Source organism: Austrofundulus limnaeus, unplaced genomic scaffold, assembly GCF_001266775.1.
Source record: "Austrofundulus limnaeus strain Quisiro unplaced genomic scaffold, Austrofundulus_limnaeus-1.0 Scaffold445, whole genome shotgun sequence".
In the NCBI taxonomy this organism is placed as follows: Eukaryota; Metazoa; Chordata; class Actinopteri; order Cyprinodontiformes; family Rivulidae; genus Austrofundulus; species Austrofundulus limnaeus.
Window position 1 is genome coordinate 159,937 of NW_013952847.1, and position 22,887 is coordinate 182,823.

General features: G+C 41.0%; 1 protein-coding gene across 4 annotated transcripts in view; it reads left to right on the forward strand.

Annotated features, from left to right (window-relative positions):
• cux2b (cut-like homeobox 2b) overlaps positions 1-22,887 on the forward strand; it is a 157,516-nt gene that overhangs the window by 82,832 nt on the left and 51,797 nt on the right. For all 4 annotated transcript variants that reach the window (XM_014024890.1, XM_014024891.1, XM_014024892.1 and 1 more), the window contains exon 4: positions 18,437-18,515. In XM_014024890.1, coding sequence (XP_013880344.1) covers positions 18,437-18,515 — 79 coding nt within the window. The remainder of the gene's footprint in view (positions 1-18,436; positions 18,516-22,887) is intronic.

Below are 22,887 nucleotides of genomic sequence, written 5' to 3' on the forward strand. Positions count from 1 at the left end.
GGGGTCGCGCGCATGTGTGGGTGGGTTGTTTCCCTCGTGCGCTATGATGCAGTTTACTTGGCATCTGAAAATACATTTCCTCAAAGGTATTTTGAATCTGAAAAGAGCTTCATTGAGTGAGAACTAATGTTAGGAGCTCCGCAGACAGTTTCAATTTCAGTTTCACTTGTTTGCTCTGTTACTGCTGAGAGCCTGCAGGAGTCATGGGCGGGGTGTGTGGGGAGGGGGTGCGCTCTGCCATGAGGAAGTTCAGCTTAAAGACACGTCCCAGGGGCATTTCTGGTCCCAAAAGGCGTTTCTGTTCCCCACCTGTTGTTTTGCTCCTCAACATGGCTTCATAAAAACGCTGCAGGATTTCTCAGACATGCATGAATGAGTCAAACCAAGGTTTTGGACATGTTTTTTATGAGAGTATAACATGATATAAAACTCAAAAAAGTTGATTTTACATGACATTGCCCCTTTAATCAGTTGTAGATTTATATCTAATGATTACACGTAGAAGGTTTCATAAATGTATTTTCTTGTGATTCATGAAATATTTTGCTAACAGACAATGTACTTGTATGTACTCCAACAATTATTATGAACCCCCGCATGCAAAACAGCTGCACCAATCAACATGAAATTTAGCAGACATGTAGATGAGTCCAACCTACACTGCTCCAGCCAGTGGTTTTACGATAGACCCCATATTTGAGGCGGGGGCTCCACTTGAATAGGAGGTGTCTGCACATACAAAAATGCGTAGAGCTCAAAAACTGTTCAACATAGGAGCTTCAGATTTTATTTGTTGTTTAGCTGTGATGAAGGACTTTCCATCAGGACCACCAATGAGCCCCCTCAACCCCTTGACCCCCACCCAAAACAATATATCTTTTCTGGTGAGTTCTGAGTTCTGGTGCATTGATGCTATATGCTACCACTATGCAGTATCTAGATTATTATGTTTTAAACAATGATTTAGCATAATAATAAGCACTTAGAGTTTGCGTTTTTAAATAGCTCTCAGACACAGTTACACAAAATTCTATCATATCTGCAGAATTGACTGAAATGCAGCTATTTTTGTGTTTTTAAGGGTAATTGGAAGTGGGGTCTAAAAGTTAATCAGTTGATGCACATCTAATGATTATTTTTAAATTTTCCCAAAAAAATAATATGTCTGATCATTTAGAAACTATTGTTATTTGCTAACAGAGTTCACTCTAATATTATTTTAGCAATATTTTGTCCAATGTGTCGGTGCTCAGAGTATGTGTTGGGGATGAAGCTGAGCTACATCTGTGCCAAGTTTCAAACCAATATCATCTTGAATCAGGTTGGCTCCAAAAGGTAGTCCCTTGTAGATGCACATCCAATGATTACTAACTACAAGTTTCAGTCAAATTTACCCTGCAGTTCATAAGATATTTTGCTAACAGACACAAAGATGCATGCAGGAATAAAAAAAATATAAAAACAAAATATGTTACATTTCTAAAACATGCTTTTAATCTGTTTATTTAGCATCACAGACATTTGACTGGGGTTTAGATCTGTCTTTAAAGAAGAAACWACAGGCTTGTTCAGCAAATAGTCTGGCCTTCACTAAATTCTGATCTCAACATCACACCATCAGTCTGGGATTACTTGAGGCAAATAAAGACAGACAGTCTAAATTGACAGAAGAACTGCAGTAAATCTTCCAAGATGTTTAGAACAAACTGCACGTCAGCTGCTCAGAAAAAAACGTAAAGCTATGTGTCTGCTTTGAGCCACATCAATATTTTATTTTCTACCTCACTGTACCTCACTGTACTTTGTGTGAAAAGGATCAAATTAGATGAAAACTGTTGCGTTATTTGTCGTTCACTAACATGAACAGCCATCATGTAAGGATCATGTTATCCACTGTTTTGTCAACCGTATCACGTCAACAGCTGCGCCAATCAACATGAAATYTGGCAGGGCTGTAGATGAGACTGACCTATACTGTTCCAGCCAACGGTTTTTTGTTGGACCCCATATTTGTGGAGGGTGTCTGTACATAAATGCTTATGATTCAAAAACTGTTCAACATAGGAACGTAAAGGCACAGTGTGTAGGATTTTGTCAGTTCTTTTAGCCGAAATTGAGATAATCTCTAATGACAATAATAAAAAAACATGTCTAATCACTGCAGACAAAGACCTTGTTTTATTATTTTTACCTTATAAAAAACTTTATATCTCCATGGTAGCGGGTCGCCACTACAGGCAGCCGCCATCTTGCACCACCATCTTGCACCACCATCTTGCACCGCCATCTTGCACCACCATCTTGTCTACGAAGGCTCATGAAGGACAAACTGCGGTGGCAGCGTCAAAAACAGTTTTAGTTGTAAATACTATAAATGTAATATTTGTTGTCTGTCATTGTAGCTGGGATAATTTTACTTATTAAAGCTCATAATCTTACCACTTGAAACATCACTAGCCCTGAAGCTGCTGGTAGACATCGYGGTTGGAATTATCAAAGGTTTTTGACACCTGAGAGACACCGTAGCAACTCCTTTGTGTTTGGAAGTGGGGGGTGGGGGCGGGGGGAGGACCAGGGAGGATGATTCAACCACTCAACCACTAGATGTCACTGAAAACAACAAATCCTACACACTGTGCCTTTAAGATTTTTTTGTTATTTAGCTCTGATAAAGGGCTGTCCATCGGGCCCACCAATGAGCCCCCTCTCCCCCCGGGCCACCACCCAAGTGAGTTCTGAGTTCTGGTGCGTTGCTGCACAGCTAATCAAATATAGATGTTTTTCTAATGTATTTATTTATTTAAAAAGCATTTTAATTCTAAAGAGTTTAAATAAAATCGTCTTTTGTAAATCTTATCAGCGCTCATTAACATGCTCCATGTGACAAAAGATTTATGTATTTTATTTTTTTATTTATTGGAAACTTTAGGATTTGTTAGTATTGCTCCCCAAATGAAATCACATCCATTCTCCTTTAATCTGAGGAAACAGAGGTGCTGTAGAAATACCTTTAGATCATTTTAAAATGAGCATCCTTTATGCTTTATTGTTGCTAGGCTGTGCGTTTGAAAAACAACATCGCAGCCGCTGCTATTGGACATCTGGTCAAATTAGCCGTCATTCAGTCAGATTGAAATGCCACCTCGCTCCTGTCACGTTGTGTATGAGTGATCGGGCAGAAAGCTGGTCATTACAATCATGACATCAAACGCCTGGCAGCAGAGGTCAATCAGTGTACATTAACCAAACACAGCTCATTTGTTTTACAGCTTTTAGTGGCCTGTTGGCTCCAGCCTACATGAGCTCTAGGCTGGCATCCAGCGGGCACGGAGGGCCTCCCAGTGGACCGGGAGCAGGAGGGAAGTCTTGGCTGAGCCCTCTGAACACAGGAGCGTGGAGGAGACTAGAGACGGAGGAGGGAGGGGCGATGTTTTCCCTCCTTCCCCCTATTGTTTAAGCACTCTGCTGATTTATGTTGCCCAGATGTACTCCTTCACACTGGGCATTCATAAATACCTAAATGGTTTTAAAATGAAAGACCCGGCATTCCTTGAAGGACCACATATCACCGTTGCCCTTCACACCAGAGTTTTGGATTAAACTTGTGGAGCTGGAATGGTCAAACCTTGAAAACCTCATGTGACAGAGTTTGTCTTGGGCATGACTCTGAGCTGCTACCACATGAAATGTGGAGAGGTGGTACAGAASGTAGAGAAGATGGATTTAAATCAGAAGGTTGCTGGTTTGATCCCCTGACAGAAAACTCATTGCTCCCCTTGTGGACCCTTGAGTGAGTCCTTTTCTGTTGCAGGTGATAATAATTATCAGGGCACCACCAGAAAGACTTTCTTCTCCGAAGTCCTTTCAGCTTTCTCTTTCTGGCTACAGCTCTTTGTGCCGACATGTGTGTGTCTTGGTCTACAGACTGGGTCTACAGACCAGGTCTACAGAGCCCCCTTTGCCCTCACCTGGTCCTAATTATAGCAGATTTTGGTGGCACACCAGTGATCTGTCATCGACAGGCCTGTTCTGGGAGGGATATCTTTCTGTAAAATATGTATGACATCAAAAAGCCTTAAAGGTTATTACAAATTAATAATGAGTAGTGGGCTGAGAGTAGTAAAAAATAGCCTTCCTTTGGTGTCATATTTAAATGTTTAATTTAACATGCCCTGCTATAAATGTGGACTGCCTCCCTGCAAGATCTACAAGAGCCTCGAGGCCCCAGCAGGCTGTCAGTGGTCTGGAGCAAACAAACCCCAACCGCCAGGCTCACGTGGATTAAGATTGACATTCAGATTAGTCTGATACATGCAGATGTGAATGATCATCTGTCTGGAGACGCTGCACGTTCTCTTGAAAAAGGCGCCTTTTCAGCTGTGCATCTCTTAGCACCACACAGAATTTTATATATATATATATATATATATATATATATAAACACTAAAGGAGGCAGTTTTACTCGCATCAAGCTCAAATTCTCTGCAGACTCCAAGACATAGAAAAGCTTTTCTCTGAAGCGAGTCGAATTATTGGCCCTGAACCCATCTCACAGTAATGTCAGAAGACACTGTACAAAATTGCCTTATTTATGCCTGTAATGTAAGCTGTCTGTTCTTGTGTCGCTCACTCTCTGCGGAACCAGCGACGGTGGCAGCCGAGTCTGGAGTGAATTTGCCGGGCGACTACCTGGGAAACATCAACAGCCATTAATTATGTAAAACCCTTCTCACAGTGGGAGCAGAAAGAGCTGCATAGAACTGCAGCGCCCGCTCCTATTAGACTCAATGTACTCTACAATGAGCCCCCACTGCCTGGGGGCGTGGAGGGATTAGCAGCCTACTGCCACGACCCCCCATAGGAAGACACACGCTACGCCGTACAGCACGCACACACACTAAATGTGACGTTCTATTAAGTTCTGCATCAATGTATGCATGTGTTAGGCTGAGGGGAGGGGGGCTGGGGGGGAGGGTAACACAAATCTCTGGGCTGTCTCTCCTCCCCAGTCACCTCATCATTCACTTCTCTCCTTGGCTTGGGAGAAAGCTGGAAAAGCAGACCCTTTCTACAATGAATAAAATTGGCATATCTGACAGGACAAACGATGCCGTGTGTTTGTCAGGAACGTCAGCTGGAAGGGTCGTGTTTTATTGCCGACAGCGCTGCCACTAACGTGGTGKGGTGCTGGTGACTGGTGCTCGGAGCAAAAATTACCCACCCTCCTAATAAGAGGCCTACCTGAGATCTTCCACTGTGCTCTGACAATGGCAGATTTATCAACCAAATAAAGGAGCTAATTCTGCACCACGTGTTTCCGATCCATCTTTTGCTAGCAACAGGACGGTGTGGTGGACGTGGAGTCGTCTTCGCAGCGTTCGTCCCTCCGTCAGCCGCACACTTCTAGCTGTTGTGCGAGGCTCGTTCATCAGCAGTGTTCTTTTCAGCGGATGCGGCTTTGGCATGATGTTCCTCCATGCTGAAACAAAGGCGGCGCTGACACCTGTAATTAATTAGGCTATTATGCATTCCGCAATGATAATTGCCTCACTGGAAAGTCACCAGCCTTCTAAGAGGGAGAGGGAAGCGAGGTGGGTAGAGTGCACTATCCATCATAGTGGAGCGCTCTCTGTGCCTCTTTCACTCCGTCTCTTTCTCTCCCCCTGTGTCACACTGTCTCACCTTGACTAGTGTAGGCAGGGCTGGAGAAACACTGTCAACATGTGTCTGAGGGCGAGATGTGCAGCTGCCCCCCCCCCGCTGCCAGAACCACTCCACCAGCAGCCTGCCAGGGTACGTCCACTCCAGGGCTTCGGCTCACGTTGGCACAGTTACCCGTGACACCCCATCTGTTGTAGCTTTGTTCACCAGGGCAGTACAACACCAGGATAATGGGGGCACTTTATTTTTATAATTAGCCCTTACCTCCACTCCTCATCTCCTCTCACCTTCTAACAGTTCTCGCAGTGCTGAAAATCCAGTCCAAGTGCACTTGCTACTACTTTTCCGCCACCGTTTGTTTCAGCGCGTCAGCTGGCGCCTTCATCTTATCCTCAGCACGCCCGCGCTCCCTCCCATCATGCCATGATTGATACGTTTTCAGCAGACACACTTTCCTCAAGGTTTAGGTCATTCTCTGCATGAAACATTTGAAAGAGCGAGCTCAAAAGAAAATGACAACTCCCGTCTTTTGAACTACAAAGACATTCAGAAAAGAATTGTTTTCTTCTACCCGTTTGTCTCTTGACTTTGACTTTGCTGTGACTTTGAGGTGTTCGCTTAGAGGCTGTTGCTTTGTGAATTTTTGTCAAGAGGCTTGGTAACGCAGTGATTCTGCTGCCTGTTGATGGAGATGGGGACCCAAAAGCCACCTGCTGCGCCGTGGAGACAGCAGGCCCTTTGATCTTGGTTTAATGTAATGCCATGTTCTGTCTCTCATGCAGCTCCATATGCCACGTCCTTTGGGATTACGTCAGCTCCACCTTGATCTGCTATCTCTTTATTATCGTCACTCTCTAAGGGGACACTGACCCAAACTCTGTCATTTGTCTCAGCTAACATTGAAGTGAAATTTTAATGGTGTATATCTAAAAGTGAGTTTGTAGTCATGCATATGGCATGCTGTAGGAATCTGTCCACTGCTTGGTCTGAAACAAAACATCTTCACAGCTCCTCTATAGATTTCTTTATTGGAGAGGTTGATCTGTAGACGGTAAGAGAAGGATGCAACATGAAGGTGTCCAATTGAGTTGGGTGGCATCCATTTTTTTAAATCACCGTTAAGTCCTCTTCAAATTATACCATGGGTTCGTGGTATTTTTATTTAGAACATTTCAAACATTTTAATATATTTAACCGTATTTTCTGAGACCAATACTATTTCGATGCAGAATAAACAATATAAAAAGATTACAACCCAAAAATTGTTCATAGCTTAACATTACAGAATCAATACATCACCTCTAAAGGTGATCTTTAAAAATATGTTACAAGCACATTTCTTTTCAGCTAAAGACCCAATCCCAAAATGAGTCCAAAAAAGAGTGAACGTTTGTAGAAATGACAAAATCTGTCATGTCAATCTCAACATGGCCGGGCTGCTGTCTATAGTTTAAAATTCACTGCGCTTCCTGCAGTTACCCTCTTAAATAGGTGTGGCTACAGAGGAAGGGTGTACAGGAAGTACCCTCTCTAACACAGACGTAACTACATAGTTGAAACATTCACATTTTGTTTTTTCCCATGCAGTAGAGATCTGTGATATCAGTGGGATTTGCTTGGTTAAATAAAGGTTAATAAAAATATTAGTGGCTTAGACTAAATTTTTTAATGATGATATTCAAAACAATATTGTTTTTGTACGTGTTTTTATCAATCAGATCTAGTGTCTAAATCCGACAGAACCAACACACGTTTGTATATTTTAGTTAGTAATTTAGACAGCTTTGATTATTGAGCTGTATTGCACTTGCCTGTAAAGTTTGGTCAAGGCCCAATGATATAGTTTATGTGCTTTGTCTGTCACGCTGATATATTGTTAATTATAATCTGATTGAATGTGTGCAAACAATTCTCCAAAGGATTATGGTGGGATGAGATGTGTAGATTAAAGTAGGAAAGTTCCACTCGCTGCTGTGCTGTTTGAACAAACATCACATTTAAAGGTTTGGAGTCGTATTTTAGAGTGTAGTAGCTGCTTAGAATCTTATACCTTGAAGATATACAATCTTAACTGTGTGATTTTGGCTCTTCTTTAATCAGAAACTATTTCTACCCCTTTCTTAGGAAGACCTTTAGTGACTGAAAACAATATCAATCTTTATTGTCTATAATGCAAGTTCATACCTTACAATAACTACTTAAATCCACAAACACTTATTTTGCACATGTTTAGAGTGAATTAGTAAATGTGAACTGTCTGTGACGCCCTATTCAGTCAGCTTTATGTTTATTGTTAGCATGTTAGCATTCCCAACAACAAACAGGAGAAAATTGACTCAGACTACTGTTTATTTAATCAAAAAAAAAAAAGATCATCTGACAACAACATGACTGCTAGTGCTAATGCATGAAAATATTTCACCAATTTAAATAAACTAATACTCAAAGGTGATAGAGTGTTAAAGATTTGACATTTTATAATTTGAACAGAGTCAAATCTCTTTCATGATGCCTCCATGCTAGTCCACAGGCTAAAGTGGCTTGAGTTGTGTTTTTCACTTTTAATTTGTCATTGCATCATTGCACCATGCAGTCACATAAAGAGCAAATAACTGGCTCAAAAGAACATTGGTGTGGTCAGCTTTGGCCATTTATTTGGCTGAGACAGCAGCTCTGCAGAGACTGAGCGACTGTGGCATCAGTCCGTTGCGAGCGCCGCTCTCTGACTGACAGGCACCACTGATTGGAATTGACGCAGCGACGAGATATGTGTCAATGCTCTGACTGCTCATCTCACCGGGCATCCAAAGACGGCCGCAGCCACCGCCATGCTGCCACCGCTGCTCTGAGATGGGTGTCACCATGATTAAATCTGCCCTCAAACACGGGCTGCGTGCGGCGCACATGTGCGTGAGAGCGATTCGCTGTGTGTGTCGGCGCGCCTTCGAGATCAAGTGTGTGTGGGTGTACGCGGGTCTCTCGCCATCCAGACTGTATTGCAATAGTGTTTACCTCTGCCCCTCTCCTCCACCCACTCATCAGTCACTCCTCAGCAACTCATCTCTCTGCTCCCGCCTCTCCTGTGAACCTACACTCAGAGAAAAAACATGTTGGCAGCAGTGACAGCTGTAAAGGGCTGAGGGTGGCAGAGCTAATATATGATCTTATTACTTGCTTCTGAATCCAAAATTAAAGTTCAGGTGTTTTTTTTTTTCAACTTAGAGATGTTTAAATATTTATTTTAAACCAGATAAACTGAATTTTCTGTGACAATGCAGTGTGAGTGCCGAGGAGCAGAAGGAACAAACACTGACTAAAAAGTCAAAACAGTAGCTGAAAGATAAAAGTAGCAAAATGCTAACAACAATAACAAAATGAACAAAAAACTAACTCAAAAGCTAGTTAAAAGGTAAACGTAGCAAAATTTTTGTTGAAAGCTTAATACTCCTTATATGCTAGCTAAAATATGAAAGAAGCAAAATTATTCTTATCTTAAAATAGCAAAGCATTTTAAAAAAAATAAAAGTAACACAACTCTACCTAAAAGTACCAAAACACTAGCCAAACCTAAAAGTAGTATAAAAAGACAAGAAAAGAAAAAGACAATTTTTTTTAAATAAATAAAAAAAAAAAACAAGCAGTCTGAAACAGGATTTAATATGATGGTTTTTGAAGGAATTAGACATCTCGTATTTCAGCGAGAAAAAGGGAAAAATGTAAATAAACTTTCATCTTTTAAAAAGTATAAGCCTGAAAGTCCTGAAAAACAAGTCATAGCGTGAATAAGCTGAACATTTTGTCATTTGAGGTTAAAATAGTACAAAGTGTGCAAAGTTGCTGCAGTCCATGTCAGAAAAGGAACAGAAGACAACACAAAAAATAAAGAGAAACAGGATAACTTTAGTGTTTAAGCAACATTCCCACAATTACAAAACAGTAAAAAGATCACTATATTTTGCCTCATTTTCTCAACAACTACAGTAACTGCAGGGGCTGAGTATTTGTCATGTAGTGGTTTCCTCCAGAAGGTCTATGACAAGCAGGGCTGTGGTGGTGGTGGGCTTCACTGTTTTGTTCTAATAAGCATGGAGCGGCACTGGGGTTGTTGTGACATCCTGTCAGCCTGTGGGCTGGACTGCTGCTCAGTGAGCAGCGCAGGAGGATGGACTCCCTATGATTGTGCACTGACCTTTGCATCATGGGGAAGATGACAGGTAATTTAGAGGCCTCAGGGACTGTGGAACTATACATTTGCTGTCCCCAAACCGTGCACCGCAGCGACCACATTCACCTTGAGGTGGAAGCGGCGCGTCCAGAAATGCTGCGTATACACACACGGGCAGGAAGTAGAGAAATGAAGCACGTCGCGTGTGAAGAGACGCTTCAAATATTGCACATTTATTTGTACACACACTCTGTGCAAAATATACTTTGACACCCACCTAACACCCTCCTCATCGTCACACACTCTAATCACCTGCATCATCACAACCCATCCTCATGCAACCAAATCACACGGGGTGCCAAACTGTTAAGGCAGAGGGGGGAAAACGATGATTTAGAATGATAATTGCATAATCACCAGTTGTGATAATTGTAATTGATGACTGCATAATTGCTAATTGCACTCTTTATGGGAGCCTCTCTTTTTCGTTGTCTCTCTGTCTCTCTCTGCACGTCACTCAGTAGCCCTTAACTCTGCTTCCTCTTCTTCTCTCCACATTTGTTCTCCTCTCCTTCATTTATTTCCTGCTCCTCAACACATGCTAGCTTGTTCTAATACACACACAAATACACACACACAGAGAGACACGCACGCAGACTCACTAGTGGGTTCTGTAAGTATTCTCAAAGGCTTATCGGTAAGTATTTCCCAGCAGCCTTGTCCCAGAGGCTGTGTTTCTGTGTGAAGAGTTATGGAGGAGCCCTAACAGGTTTCCTTTGTCTCTCTCCTGCCTCTGTGCCCCAGGCTTTACTCCTGTTTGTAAAATCATCCTGCGGCCAACCACATTCCCTCAGTAGCCGTATTCTTTATCACAATATGGGTGAAAACAAAGAATGCGCTGCGAGCCAGAGCTAGGACCAGGGCTAGGTTTTCCCACCAAATCATGGTAAATCACACCTTGAGCTGCAACTCCCCGTATAACATCTGCCATTATCTGCTGGCGTGAGGCTGTTGGCTCACAAATCCCATCTGCTTCCTGGGTGGTGGGTTACGTTGGACGTGAACAGGGTTCTCTGATCAGCTTGTGTTATGCGCAGTATCTCAAATGGCTTGGTGGGGGGTGGTGTGTACACAGAGTGGGCACCAATGTGACGAGGCGTGTGATTGATGTCTCCACCAACGTCTGTAGGCAGGTTAATGGTGTGATTGTGGAGGTAATCTACATGTTCTCTCGTTAAAGGATGATGGAGGGCCAGGAGGCCCTGCATGTCTCTGGAAGATGGAGCCCCAAGCAGCGGCCTTGGCTGGATCTCAAGTTATACTTATTTATTTTTTTACATACAGTGGTTTGCAAAAGTATTCATACCCCTTGAACTTTTCCATATTTTGTCACATTACAACCACAAACATAAATATATTTCACTGGAATTTAATGTGAAAGACCAACACAAAGTGGTATACAATTGTGAAGTGGAAGCAAAATTTTACATGAATCAAAACATTTTTTACAAATAAAAAACTGAAAAGTGCGACGTGCAAAAGTATTCAGCCCCCCTGAGTCAATACTTTGTGGAGCCACCTTTTTCTGCAATTACAGCTGCAAGTCTTTTAGGGTATGTCTCCACCAGCTTTGCACATCTAGTGACTGCAATTCTTGCCCATTCCTCCTTGCAAAACAGCTCAAGCTCAGTCAGATTGGATGGAGAGCGTTTGTGAACAGCAGTTTTGAGATCTTGCCACAAATTCTCAATTGGGTTTAGGTCTGGACTTTGACTGGGCCATTCTAACACATGAATATTCTTTTTTTTAAACCACTCCATTGTAGCTTTGGCTTTATGTTTAGGGTCGTTGTCCTGCTGGAAGGTGAACCTCCGCCCCAGTCTCAAATCTTTTGCTGACTCCAACAGGTTTTCTTCCAAGATTGCCCTGTATTTGGCTCCATCCATCTTCCCATCAACTTTGACCAACTTCCCGGTCCCTGCTGAAGAGAAGCACCCCCAGAGCATGATGCTGCCACCACCATATTTGACAGTGGGGATGGTGTTTTCAGAGTGATGTGCAGTGTTCTTTCTCCGCCACACATAGCGTTTTGCATTGTGGCCAAAAAGTTCAATTTTGGTCTCGTCTGACCAAAGCACCTTCTTCCACATGTTTGCTGTGTCCTCAACATGGCTTCTGGCAAACTGCAAACGGGACTTCTTATGGTTTTCTTTTAACAATGGCTTTCTCCTTGCCACTCTTCCATAAAGACCACATTCGTGTAGTGCACGACTAATTGTTGTCCTGTGGACAGTTTCCCCCACCTGAGCTGTGGCTCTCTGCATTTCATCCAGAGTCACCATGGGCCTCTTGGCTGCCTCTCTGATCAGTGATCTCCTTGTTCGGCCTGTAAGTTTAGGTGGACGGCCTTGTCTTGGCAGGTTTACTGTGGTGCCATACTCTTTCCATTTCCGGATGATGGATTGAACAGTGCTCCGTGAGATGTTCAAAGCTTGGGAAATCTTTTTATAACCTAAGCCTGCTTTAAACTTCTYCAAAACCATATTCCTAACCTGTCTGGTGTGTTCTTTGGACTTCATGATGCTGTTTGCTCCCCAATATTCTCTTAACCAACATCTGAGGCCGTCACGGAGCAGCTGTATTTGTACTGAGATTAGATTACACACAGGTGGACCCTTTTGAGTCATTAGCAGTCATCAGGCAACTTCTGAATGCAATTGGTTGCACTCAGGGAAAAGGGGGCTGAATACTTTTGCACATCGCACTTTTCAGTTTTTTATTTGTAAAAAATGTTTTGATTCATGTAAAATTTTGCTTCCACTTCACAATTGTATACCACTTTGTGTTGGTCTTTCACATTAAATTCCAGTGAAATATATTTATGTTTGTGGTTGTAATGTGACAAAATATGGAAAAGTTCAAGGGGTATGAATACTTTTGCAAACCACTGTATGCAACGGGGGGTTGGGGGGGGGTGCATTTGGTTTGTGTTCTTAGAGGAAGTCTGGTCATGGGTGGGTTCAGCCACTCTCCTGGTTTGGTCATGTTGTCTGTGTGTGATCTCAGGTTGGAAGTAGTTTGTCTTTATTTCACAAAGTGCTCATGGTGTTTTTTTTGTGCTGCAGCACTGAAGAACAAGGGTGTAAACGTTAGGGCTGTGTACTGGCAAGAATTTGGCAACACAATGCATATCATGACACAGGTCATGATCGCAGTACTGTAAGCAAGGTGATATATTGCCATTTTTTGCCCAAAAATCCTATTTAAAAAACTGTTTTATACATATTTTTTGTGCCATTAATAATTTAATATTTGTGGTAGCTTTTAGAGTTTATTATTAATTTACTATAAAAATATGGTCACTCAACACACTACTAGTAAGCTTATATCTTGTCCTAAAGTTCAGTAAACGATTGACATGAAGCTGCTACAGTCTGTGTTGCCGGCTGTCACGAGACACCTTAAGACAGGAGCTCAAGTACACCAGTCATTTCAGTGCACTGTTTCATATACGTAGTCAGTGCATTTGGCCACTTGTTACGTCCCGGCTCATGATGGACACAACATAAATGACAAGACCCAAAATATAGTATAAAAAAAGATAATTTACAATTTATTTTTACACTTAAAAGTGCAAAGCACTAAAAATAAAATACAACCAAGGTAGGAGGTTTTCCTCAAAATGAACTCAAATACAGCAAAACTGTTGTACAAAAAAAAAGGTAAACAAACAGACTAATAAAAGTCTATGGGGCAAAAATCCCAAACAGAAAGACCTATGAGAAAACAAAACACAAAATCTATAGTAACAAAAACAAACAAACAAAAAAAAAAAACTATATAGTAACAAAAACAAACAAACAAAAAAAAAAAACTACTGGCTCAAACCAGAAATAGAGTTTCACAAACAAAGAAAAAAAAAAACTACTGGCTCAAACCAGAAATAGAGTTTCACAAACAAAGTAGTCTTGACTACCAAATGTCCTAAAGCAGCCACAACCAACAGTCCCCAACAAAGACAATCTAGTCAACCCAATGGCAAACTGCACCTAAAGCACAGCAGCCCTGACTGAAAGGTTGAGCTGGCTTTTATAAGCTCCCTCATGTGGTCTGGCTTCCTCATTAGCAGCTGCTGGTGAGTGGGTGATGCGTCCAAGGTGTGCTCCAGCCAATCATCTTTGGACAGGTAATCCTTGAAGGTCTATTGGCAATCCACCAGCAGAGGGAGGCAACAAACCAGCACCTGGAGCTGTGAACTTCTCAAATGTGAAGAAGCCTTTAAAGAAACTCAGGAGAAGCAGTACAGACCTGGGGCAGTAACACACTTCAGTACCGTCCCTCGTTGACCCCCCGGGCAAGGGCACTAGACAAATGCCTCCCTGCCTGCCTTCCCTAATGTGACGACTGACTACAGTCGGGAGAAAGAGCATCCCAAATGGGACTCTTCAATTTGGCTTAAAATATGGGACTGTTGGCAACCTTACAGTTTAGAAGGCAGTGGGTGCTGGTCTAATCTACTCAGATTGAGCCATCGGTCCTTGGTGCTAATGGTTAATCACAATGCTAATGTCTGAACTACTGTTACACTCTCTGGCTCCTCAGGAGTGGAGGAGGTAAATGGCTGGCTGACTGCTGCCAACTAGTGGTCGGAGGCTAAACTACAACATAAAAATGAACCGTTTGGAAGAAAGTTTACATTTTAAACCTTAATTTAAAAATGATACAGGGCTTTAGAGAGTCGAAACAGTATCAGGAAATGAAATATGGTGGTATTTCAGTGTATCAATATTGGTGACTGCATTTAAGTTCAAACTTCTACCAAGCTGTACTTTTGTAGCTTTGGTCACTTCATACTGTCTGCTGCTAGTCTGTTTATGCCCACCGTGCTTTTGTTTGTTTTGTACCTACTTTTTATGTTGCCTTAGGGCATAAATAGAGTATCATTCATCAAAACTTACATGACTGGGGGAAACACACTGAAAGACCCTAGCTGGGTTTTGAACCTGCAACCTTTTTGCTGTGACATGACAGCTTCAGCTTTTGACATGCTGCTCACCATCATCATTTTTTTTACATTTATTTTGGTGTGATTAGGTCTGAGAATTCAGGAATGTTTTCTGAATAGCCCTGAATCTTGAGACAGAAACTGAAGAAATTTAAACATGCATTTCTAGATTTATTAGGCATTGACCACTTTAAACAATGCAACAATTTCATATGATTTTCCAAAACAACAAGCCAACTAGCTTGTGCTTTTTCTGTGTTTCATATAAACAACTTCAACACATCTGCACTGGTGATATTTGTGCTGATTGAGAGCCAGTGATTGATTGCTTAGGTTGGAAAAGTTTCTTCTTTTGCTACAGAAGAAATGGTTTTTCAGCTCTTAGCAAAGATAAACTAAATATATTAGTGCAAATTATTACACATTATCTTAGCTATACATCTATCACCTAGCATGAGTATTTCAGACACCATGACTGAGCCATTATGTGTGCACAGTGCAGGTAATTGTTGTCGCAGCGTGTAAGAACTTACTGTTTTTAACAAATGTGTATTTATGATTAATTTATTTTACAAAGATAAGCACATTATGGTTCTGGTATATAATAATGTTGACTAAGAAATAAAGCCTAGCTTGAAATAAAGCACAGCTTGATCTTGTACGAGCTGCAAAGAGCTGGCACCTAAAACAATACATGAATGGGTTTAAAGTGGTTTTGTAACCTATTGGTGCGAAACATCTATCACTGCTTTCAGAATAGTTACAGCTTTGTATAAAATAAAAACCACTGGGCATTATTTGGTGGAAGTACTGTTATCAGCTAAAATCAGCAGTATTTGTTGATCATCCCAACAGAAGAAGCTGAACTCTGTTTATGTTGCCAACGTGTTTCACACATTTTTACTGTTTGTGAACCAACATGGCAACGTTAATGTCCTGGAAGGCGGAGAGGTGAGTGGTAGGTGGCCAAATAAAGCGTGTGGGGGGTTAGACCGGGGCAGAGCTGAGAGAAACAACAGCACTGTGTATCAGGGAGCTGGCTGAGAGCTGCAGACTATTGCATCTGTATTGATTGGGCTCCAGCCCTTTCCATTTTCCATGAACTCCTCTGAGTTGCTTGGAGTGGGAGTGATGGGGGAGATTTGCTTGATCTTTATGATATTTCTTTAAACATGATGCTGTCGTTATGCCTCCCCGGGGAACGCGCCAGCCATTTCCAGTATATCAAAGGCTCTCTGTCTCTCGCTATTTTCCACACACCTTATTTATAACCCCACTAAACAGCCCCAACACACTGCCACCGTTCTCTTAAGTGTTTTCAACCCTTTTGCGAAATGAACGTTTTTCAAGTGCAGCTGTGAGAAGCAGCCAGCCTCAGACTTACTTACCAGCTTGGATCTGTTGAGCCCATCCAATAAAGAGAGTAATCAAAAGGAACATTAATTACTTGAACATTAGCTAATAATAGTGATTCAGTATTAATACTTTTTTACTGTTTATAGTTACTTCAGTACATTTTTTTTCAAACTAGTTCTATATACTAGCTACGCTTTTGCTATAATGTACTTGGAAAAAAATTACTAAAAGTAAAAATACCTTAACCCAAAATGACTTTGGTAAAAATAAATTTCACTGATGAAATTTCACAAAATTCAGGAAAGTAAAAGTACTTTTACACACTCTCTAAGAAATAAAGTGTTGACTTTACTGAATCCAACTGGTTTCACTAAACCAGGCTGAGCAAATTGAGGCAACATATACTGTATATAAATATATTGCTTCAAATTTATTTTACTAAGTTTAGTGGAACCAGTTGACATGACTTGAGTAAATTCAACACTTGATTTTTTAGAGCACATAAACAACCTTTCATGATGAGTTCAGACGGGTTTAATTTTGTAACGAGTAACTAGGTGTTACATTTTAAAGTAAAGAAGTATAAGTAGCATTTTTAGGTTTTAAATATAACGAAATAAAAGTAAAAGTAATGATTTAAAAAAATTGTAAAATTACAAATCCTCAAAAATATTACCTGAGTACTGGAATGAAATAAATGTACTTAGTTACTATAAACCTCTTCTATTTAGCTCATTTTAGTTTTTAGCTATAATCCTGTAATTTAATATAATTTAATTATAATTTGATTTTATAATTTTAATTTGTAGCAACTGTTTTGTTTATTTGAGAATTTAGCTACTTTCTTATTTTAGCTTTAGTGCTAGTCTTAGCTTTTACATTACAATATGATTAGAAACAGTTTTGGTAGACTTTATGAATTGTTTTACTAGGTTTTGGCTACATTTTCCCTTTTTGGATTTTAGCTAAAGGTTTGCTAAATGGGTGTTCTGAACTGTAATTTCATTGTTCTCTGAACAATGACAATAAAGTTTTACCTTACCTTACCTTAATATAGCTTTGAGCTATGTACATTTTTGCAAATTTTACTTTTCAAGCAACAGTTTTGCAAATTTAACTTTTATCCTTTAATTTTCTTCTGTTTATAGTTTGTAGCTACAGTTCTGTTTATTATAGATTTTAACTATAAATGTACTAAATTTAACTTGAATTTGCAAACTTGTTCACATTGGTTTGTAGCTAACGATTTGCTTATTTTAGCTTTTAGCCACGAATGTGCTCATTTTAGCTTTAAACTACAGTTTTGCTAGTTTTAGCCTCTCTTGCTTGTTTTACCTTTTCAAATCAGGAAAAAATGATTTCTTCATCAAATTTAAACGAAGTGTTTCATCACTCAGCGTTTATTTCTCCACTTTGAAATCTGATGTTTGGGCGGTCCTGGACATTCAGACAACTGATGTGATTTTACTGTAAAACAGAGGACATCCAAACGACAGTTCACTGTCCGACTCTCAAACAGGCCTGAGGTAGCAGGAGCTGTGAGCGGGCGCCGTCCACATACCCACTAGTGCAGGTGCCCTCTCCATGGGGCCAGGTGGTGGCTAATTTGCTTTCTTTGTCCCTCCTAATGAATCGTTAATTGGTTTGCATCACCCGTCGAGCTGAGGACAGCAGGTGCTGAGTGCTGCTGGTGATAGAGGCCACTGGCGAGTGTCCTCGCTCACACCAGCACCTACATTTAACAGGCCAAATGTCACCTCGCAACACGCAACAGCTTGGCTCTTAAACAGGGAAATTATTGCCATAGTTTTAAGCCTTCTGTAGATGTCATCACCCACAATCCTAGGAGTGCTGTATTGTTGCACAAACTGTGAACTCCAGTGTTTCTCTGTTCATAACAGATAAAGAGGGTTCTTTGCATACTGTTAACCTCTGCTTTTATTCATAACTTAATAGAAAATTATTTGTTTTTATCTGTTCTTTTTTCTTCTATAAAAACAGTGAATATATTGATCATATTATAACTGGAATTGTGAGTTAAATGTACCAAAAAATCTGTATCAAAGTGTAATTTCTGAATTGCATCATGAACTTGGTTGAAAAGATGAAAGAATTTTGGCCCCATGTGCTGTACTCTTTACAGATCAGCTTATCTTCTGTGTACTTAACGCTTCATGTTACCAATACTGTAGTCTATACCAGGGTTATGCAAGTCCATGTTTATGTTAATGGCATCTTCTTCCCTGCAGGTGGTTGCTCTGAACAAGCGCAGTAAGGAGGCAGAGTCTGCGTTCCTGGGAATCTACAAACAGCTTATCGAGGCCCCAGGTGAGTCTCCTACTAAGACCAGAGATGTGCATCTCCACAAACACAACCACCACTATCACACACTCTATCATTACTTCTACATATAAAGTCCTAGCTTTCCATGAAGTTTCATGCCAGAGTTTGAGACTATTTTCACATCATAAAAAGGCGGTGGTTAAAGCTGTTTTGGTCAAACCTTGTAAATGATGTTTTGCACAATCTCATGCAGTGTGTGATGTGTTTGCTGAAGTACATGTTAAGGTTAATTCTCAGCAACTACCACCCAAAGTGTAGCTCAGTATCTGTAGCATACCTGAGTTATAGCAACTTTTGTGTTTACTAGGGTCGATTAGCCATTTTGGTTTGGGGTGACTCAGTTCATTATTAGCTTTCTTAGCATTATTAGCTCATTATTTGTAAACTTGGTGGAGTGATGTGTATTTGTGTGTTTCCATTGGTCAGTTCATGGTCATCTTGAAACGAGGTGACTCCAAAAGTTATTCAGCTGTTTGTGTACATCCCATAATTATTTTCTGAGAATTTCATTAAAAGTTTTTCTTTTGTTGCTGAAGGAATCTTTTTTCAGCTGTTAGCAAAGATAATCAAAAAGTACTATTGCAAATTAATACACATTATCTTAGCTCTACCCATCTATCGCTTAGGATAGGTGATGGACGGGTTAAATTCTTGAGCTATTTTGCTAATAGACAAAGTTAACTCAAATAGATAATGTACAGTTTAAATGTAAGCTGGGGCACAGTCTCAACTAAAACCACACAAAACCTTGGTCAATAGCTATAATTGCCATCCATGGTTCAGATAATGGAGTAAGGAGTCATAATTTCAGGAATTGAGGTTTGAAGATGAGAGTTTCAGCACCCCAGGTAAGTTTTTTTCAGATACAGGCTGAGTTGCGAATAACTTCAAGTAGGCCAGGTTCTTATGAAGCAATGGATGTTTAACCCCTTCCAGGCAATATCAAAATTCCTCTATTGCCATCTTTATTGCCCCAAGCTCACAATTTGTTTGTTTGTAGTGAGAAGAAGTTTGCTAAGTCTGATTACTGGGATAGTACTGTACTGCACACACGTCCATGTTGGTGGCATCTACTTCCAGGATGAATTGTCACAAAAGGGCTGAGGTTAGGAGTAGTTTCTACTTGTTGAAGGCTTCTTCTGCCTCAGGAGACCAGACCAAAAGTTGGTGTATAAAAGTAAGTCATGTCAGGGTTTGTAAAAGTTACCAAACTTCAGAAAGCATTGTAGTTGCAGTGTTACTGTTGTGTGTGGAAAAAGTAGGCCAGTTGGATACCAACTTGATCTTGACTACATTAGCTTCACCTGCCTGCTCTTAATTATGTATCCTAGAAATGAAACAAAGGTAACACGTAACTCCCATTGTTTTCTGCTTCCACCAACAGTTGATTTGATTTGGAGTTGTTGGAAGACCCTGTTCAGGGTTCTATTATCTAGAAAGACAAAAACACATTAGGAAAATCTCAGAGGACATCACTGACTAGGTCTTTAACATAGCAGGAACATTGGTTTGTCCAAAAGGCATTAGAAGGTATTCAAAGTACTCCATGGGAGTTGTGCAGGCTGTCTTCCACTTACCCCTCTCTGACCAAGTGGTAAGCATTTTTTCAATCTAATTTTGGAAAAAACTTTGCCAAGAGTTGTCCACTGATTCAAATTTTAGGAGTGGTTAGCCTAATAAATGTAAAACTTTGGGTTTTTAAAATCAGTTAGAGGAAGCAAGCATGTTGGAAGTTGTTGACTTCAACAGTTAATTACTTGTAGCTGTGCAGCCAATGACTACATACTGAAAGTTTAATTAAATTCATCCATTGTTTTATGAGATACCTTGCGAATGGCCAAAGACACACAAAAAACATCCTCTTTCAGGTGTTGTGGTTGTCGATAATATATTTTTTTTCTGTTGAAGATCTCTCTGGAAATCAGTGTTCTGTTAAACATATTGTTGAGTGGAGTCTCTCTTTCAGCATGCATTAACCAAAGCCTAAATTTTCTGCCATGGGTATGGTGACAAATATAAGACGACATAAGACTATAGCCTGCACCTCTTATCTATTTTTCAAAGTCTCAGTTCTCAGTGTGGTTTCCAAACCTCTGCATGAGGCCACTTCAGAAGCCAGCACTGGTCCTGGAGTGTCAGCAAGCTGAGGAGCGAATGTATCCTGAAGGAGCTCTGCTGTTGATTGTGGAGGGCCAATTAAAATCCCAGCTCATGTCTGGCTTTGTGTAGAACCTGATGAGGCAAACAGGGTCACATGCAGTAAGTCGGGGTGAAGGAAGTGCAGATTATGTGTTTATTCAGTTGTTATTTCAGTTCCAGGGCACATCTAGCAGCGTATTGCTCTCTGTTGCAGGAGATGGCAGCAGACCGTGGCCCAATCTCAGTGTAGATCAGAGAACCACTCGTGGCAGGAGGAGAGAATGCTGTTTACACATTCAATGAATACAAGATAAAAGTCTGTGTCAGACAAACAGCCACGGAGGCAACTGACTTTTAAAGGTCTCCATTTTTCCTTGAAGTCTTCCTGCTTGATATTGCACCACCCACCCACACAACCCCCCACACACATGCACACACTCAAACTTTGAATGAAGTTATTTCCTGGATAAGTAAAACTGTTCTTTGAAGTTGTATTCAGTTTGATTTTCTAACCTATACCTTTTACCCAATTCCAGCCCAACAGATTTTTTTTATGCCCCTATGCCAAAAGTGAAAAGTCAATAATGTTTTTGCCCATGTTTGTGAGTGTGTATTTGTTTATGTTAGCAAAATATCTCACAAACCACTGGACAATTTTTAATGAAACTCATGAAGTAATCATTAGCTATGTGTCTACAACTGCTTAACCTTTGGAGTAAACCTAATTCAAGGCGACCACCATAAGAAATGTGTTTTCTTACAGACAAAAAATGATGTGCTAACAGCTGCAATTCAAACACATTTGTCTTTTTTCTTGAACTGTTTGAGTAAACACTGTTAGAAAAATATCCATGAGCCAACAGATATAATTTAATGAAAGTAACAAAAAGCAATCACTGGATGTCTGTCGACAACTGATTACTTTTTTATGAGAACCTAATTCAGGCTACAACCTGGTCAGATTCTCAAGTATTGAGCTACTGATAAGAACTGGTCTTTGAACTCTGAATAAATGCCAAACTCAAACAGTTTTACAGATTTTATTGTTAATGTGCAAGGCTTTGATGTGGTTCTGGATCAGGACATCAAGTTGGACTGGAACTTCTGGACACACAAAAAAACTATTAACTACTGAGTCACTGTGAACTTTGACTGAGAGAAAATACAAATCCACTGACCTGGTGTTCGTGTGGGTGTTCCATACACAAACACTGATTTGAGTTGAAAGGGTCCGAGCCCGTGTGATGTCATCACCGTTCAGAATTGTTTGGGGTTTGGGTCCAACAGACAAGAACTGGGTCCAGGGATAAGCAAGGATCAAAATCAAAAGAATTACCAGACTTAGTAGAGCAGGCTTGAGTCATGGGTCCGTAAACTGAGCAGAGGTYGAGAGCCGTGTAATCTGATGAAGTGTCGCGCCAAGGAGGGAAAATCCAAGAGCCGAAAAACCAGAAAGTGAAGCAGGGGTCGTTACCGGGCAAGCAGATGACAGGAGGAATCCGACAAGGGCAAAGGCAGAGATCATGAAACCGAGGAGCATGAGCAGGATCAGGGAACCAGGACTAACGAGGGACAAGGTACAAGATTGCGGGAAGTTCATAGCAGAGCACATGAAAATCTAGCAGACACTGAGAGTTGATGACAAGGCTTTATACTGAGGACAACAGGTGAGTTGCATGAAGCTGATTGCATGAAGCTGATTGCATGAAGGCGGGGCTATGGTAAACTGGAGATGGGAGGGGAAAAACGGAGCAAAAACAGGCTGAAGCTGTGAACAAGGGATTTTAAAAAATACATGACATGACTAAGAAAATAAAACAAAAGACTGGTGGTAAAGCTGTGGCATGAAATATAACCAGGTTAAGGATCCACAGGGCAGGCAAGGTGGATTCATAACAGAGCCCCCCATTAAGGTCCGGCTCCTGACGGACCCCTGGGTTGACTAGGGTTGTGTCTRTGGAAGTCCTTAATCAAGTCTTTATCCAGAATGTGCCGTGCAGGAACCCAGGAACGCTCTTCTGGCCTGTATCCCTCCCAATGGACCAGGTACTGAAGTCCACGTCCCCATCGGCGAGATTTCAGGAGTTGTCTCACGGTGTATGCAGGGCCTCCATCGATGAGTTGGGCGGGATGAGGGGGCCTGGAGGAGAGCGTAAACCTTGACTGGACCAGGGGCTTGACCCGGGACACATGAAAAGTAGGATGAACCCTCATGGAG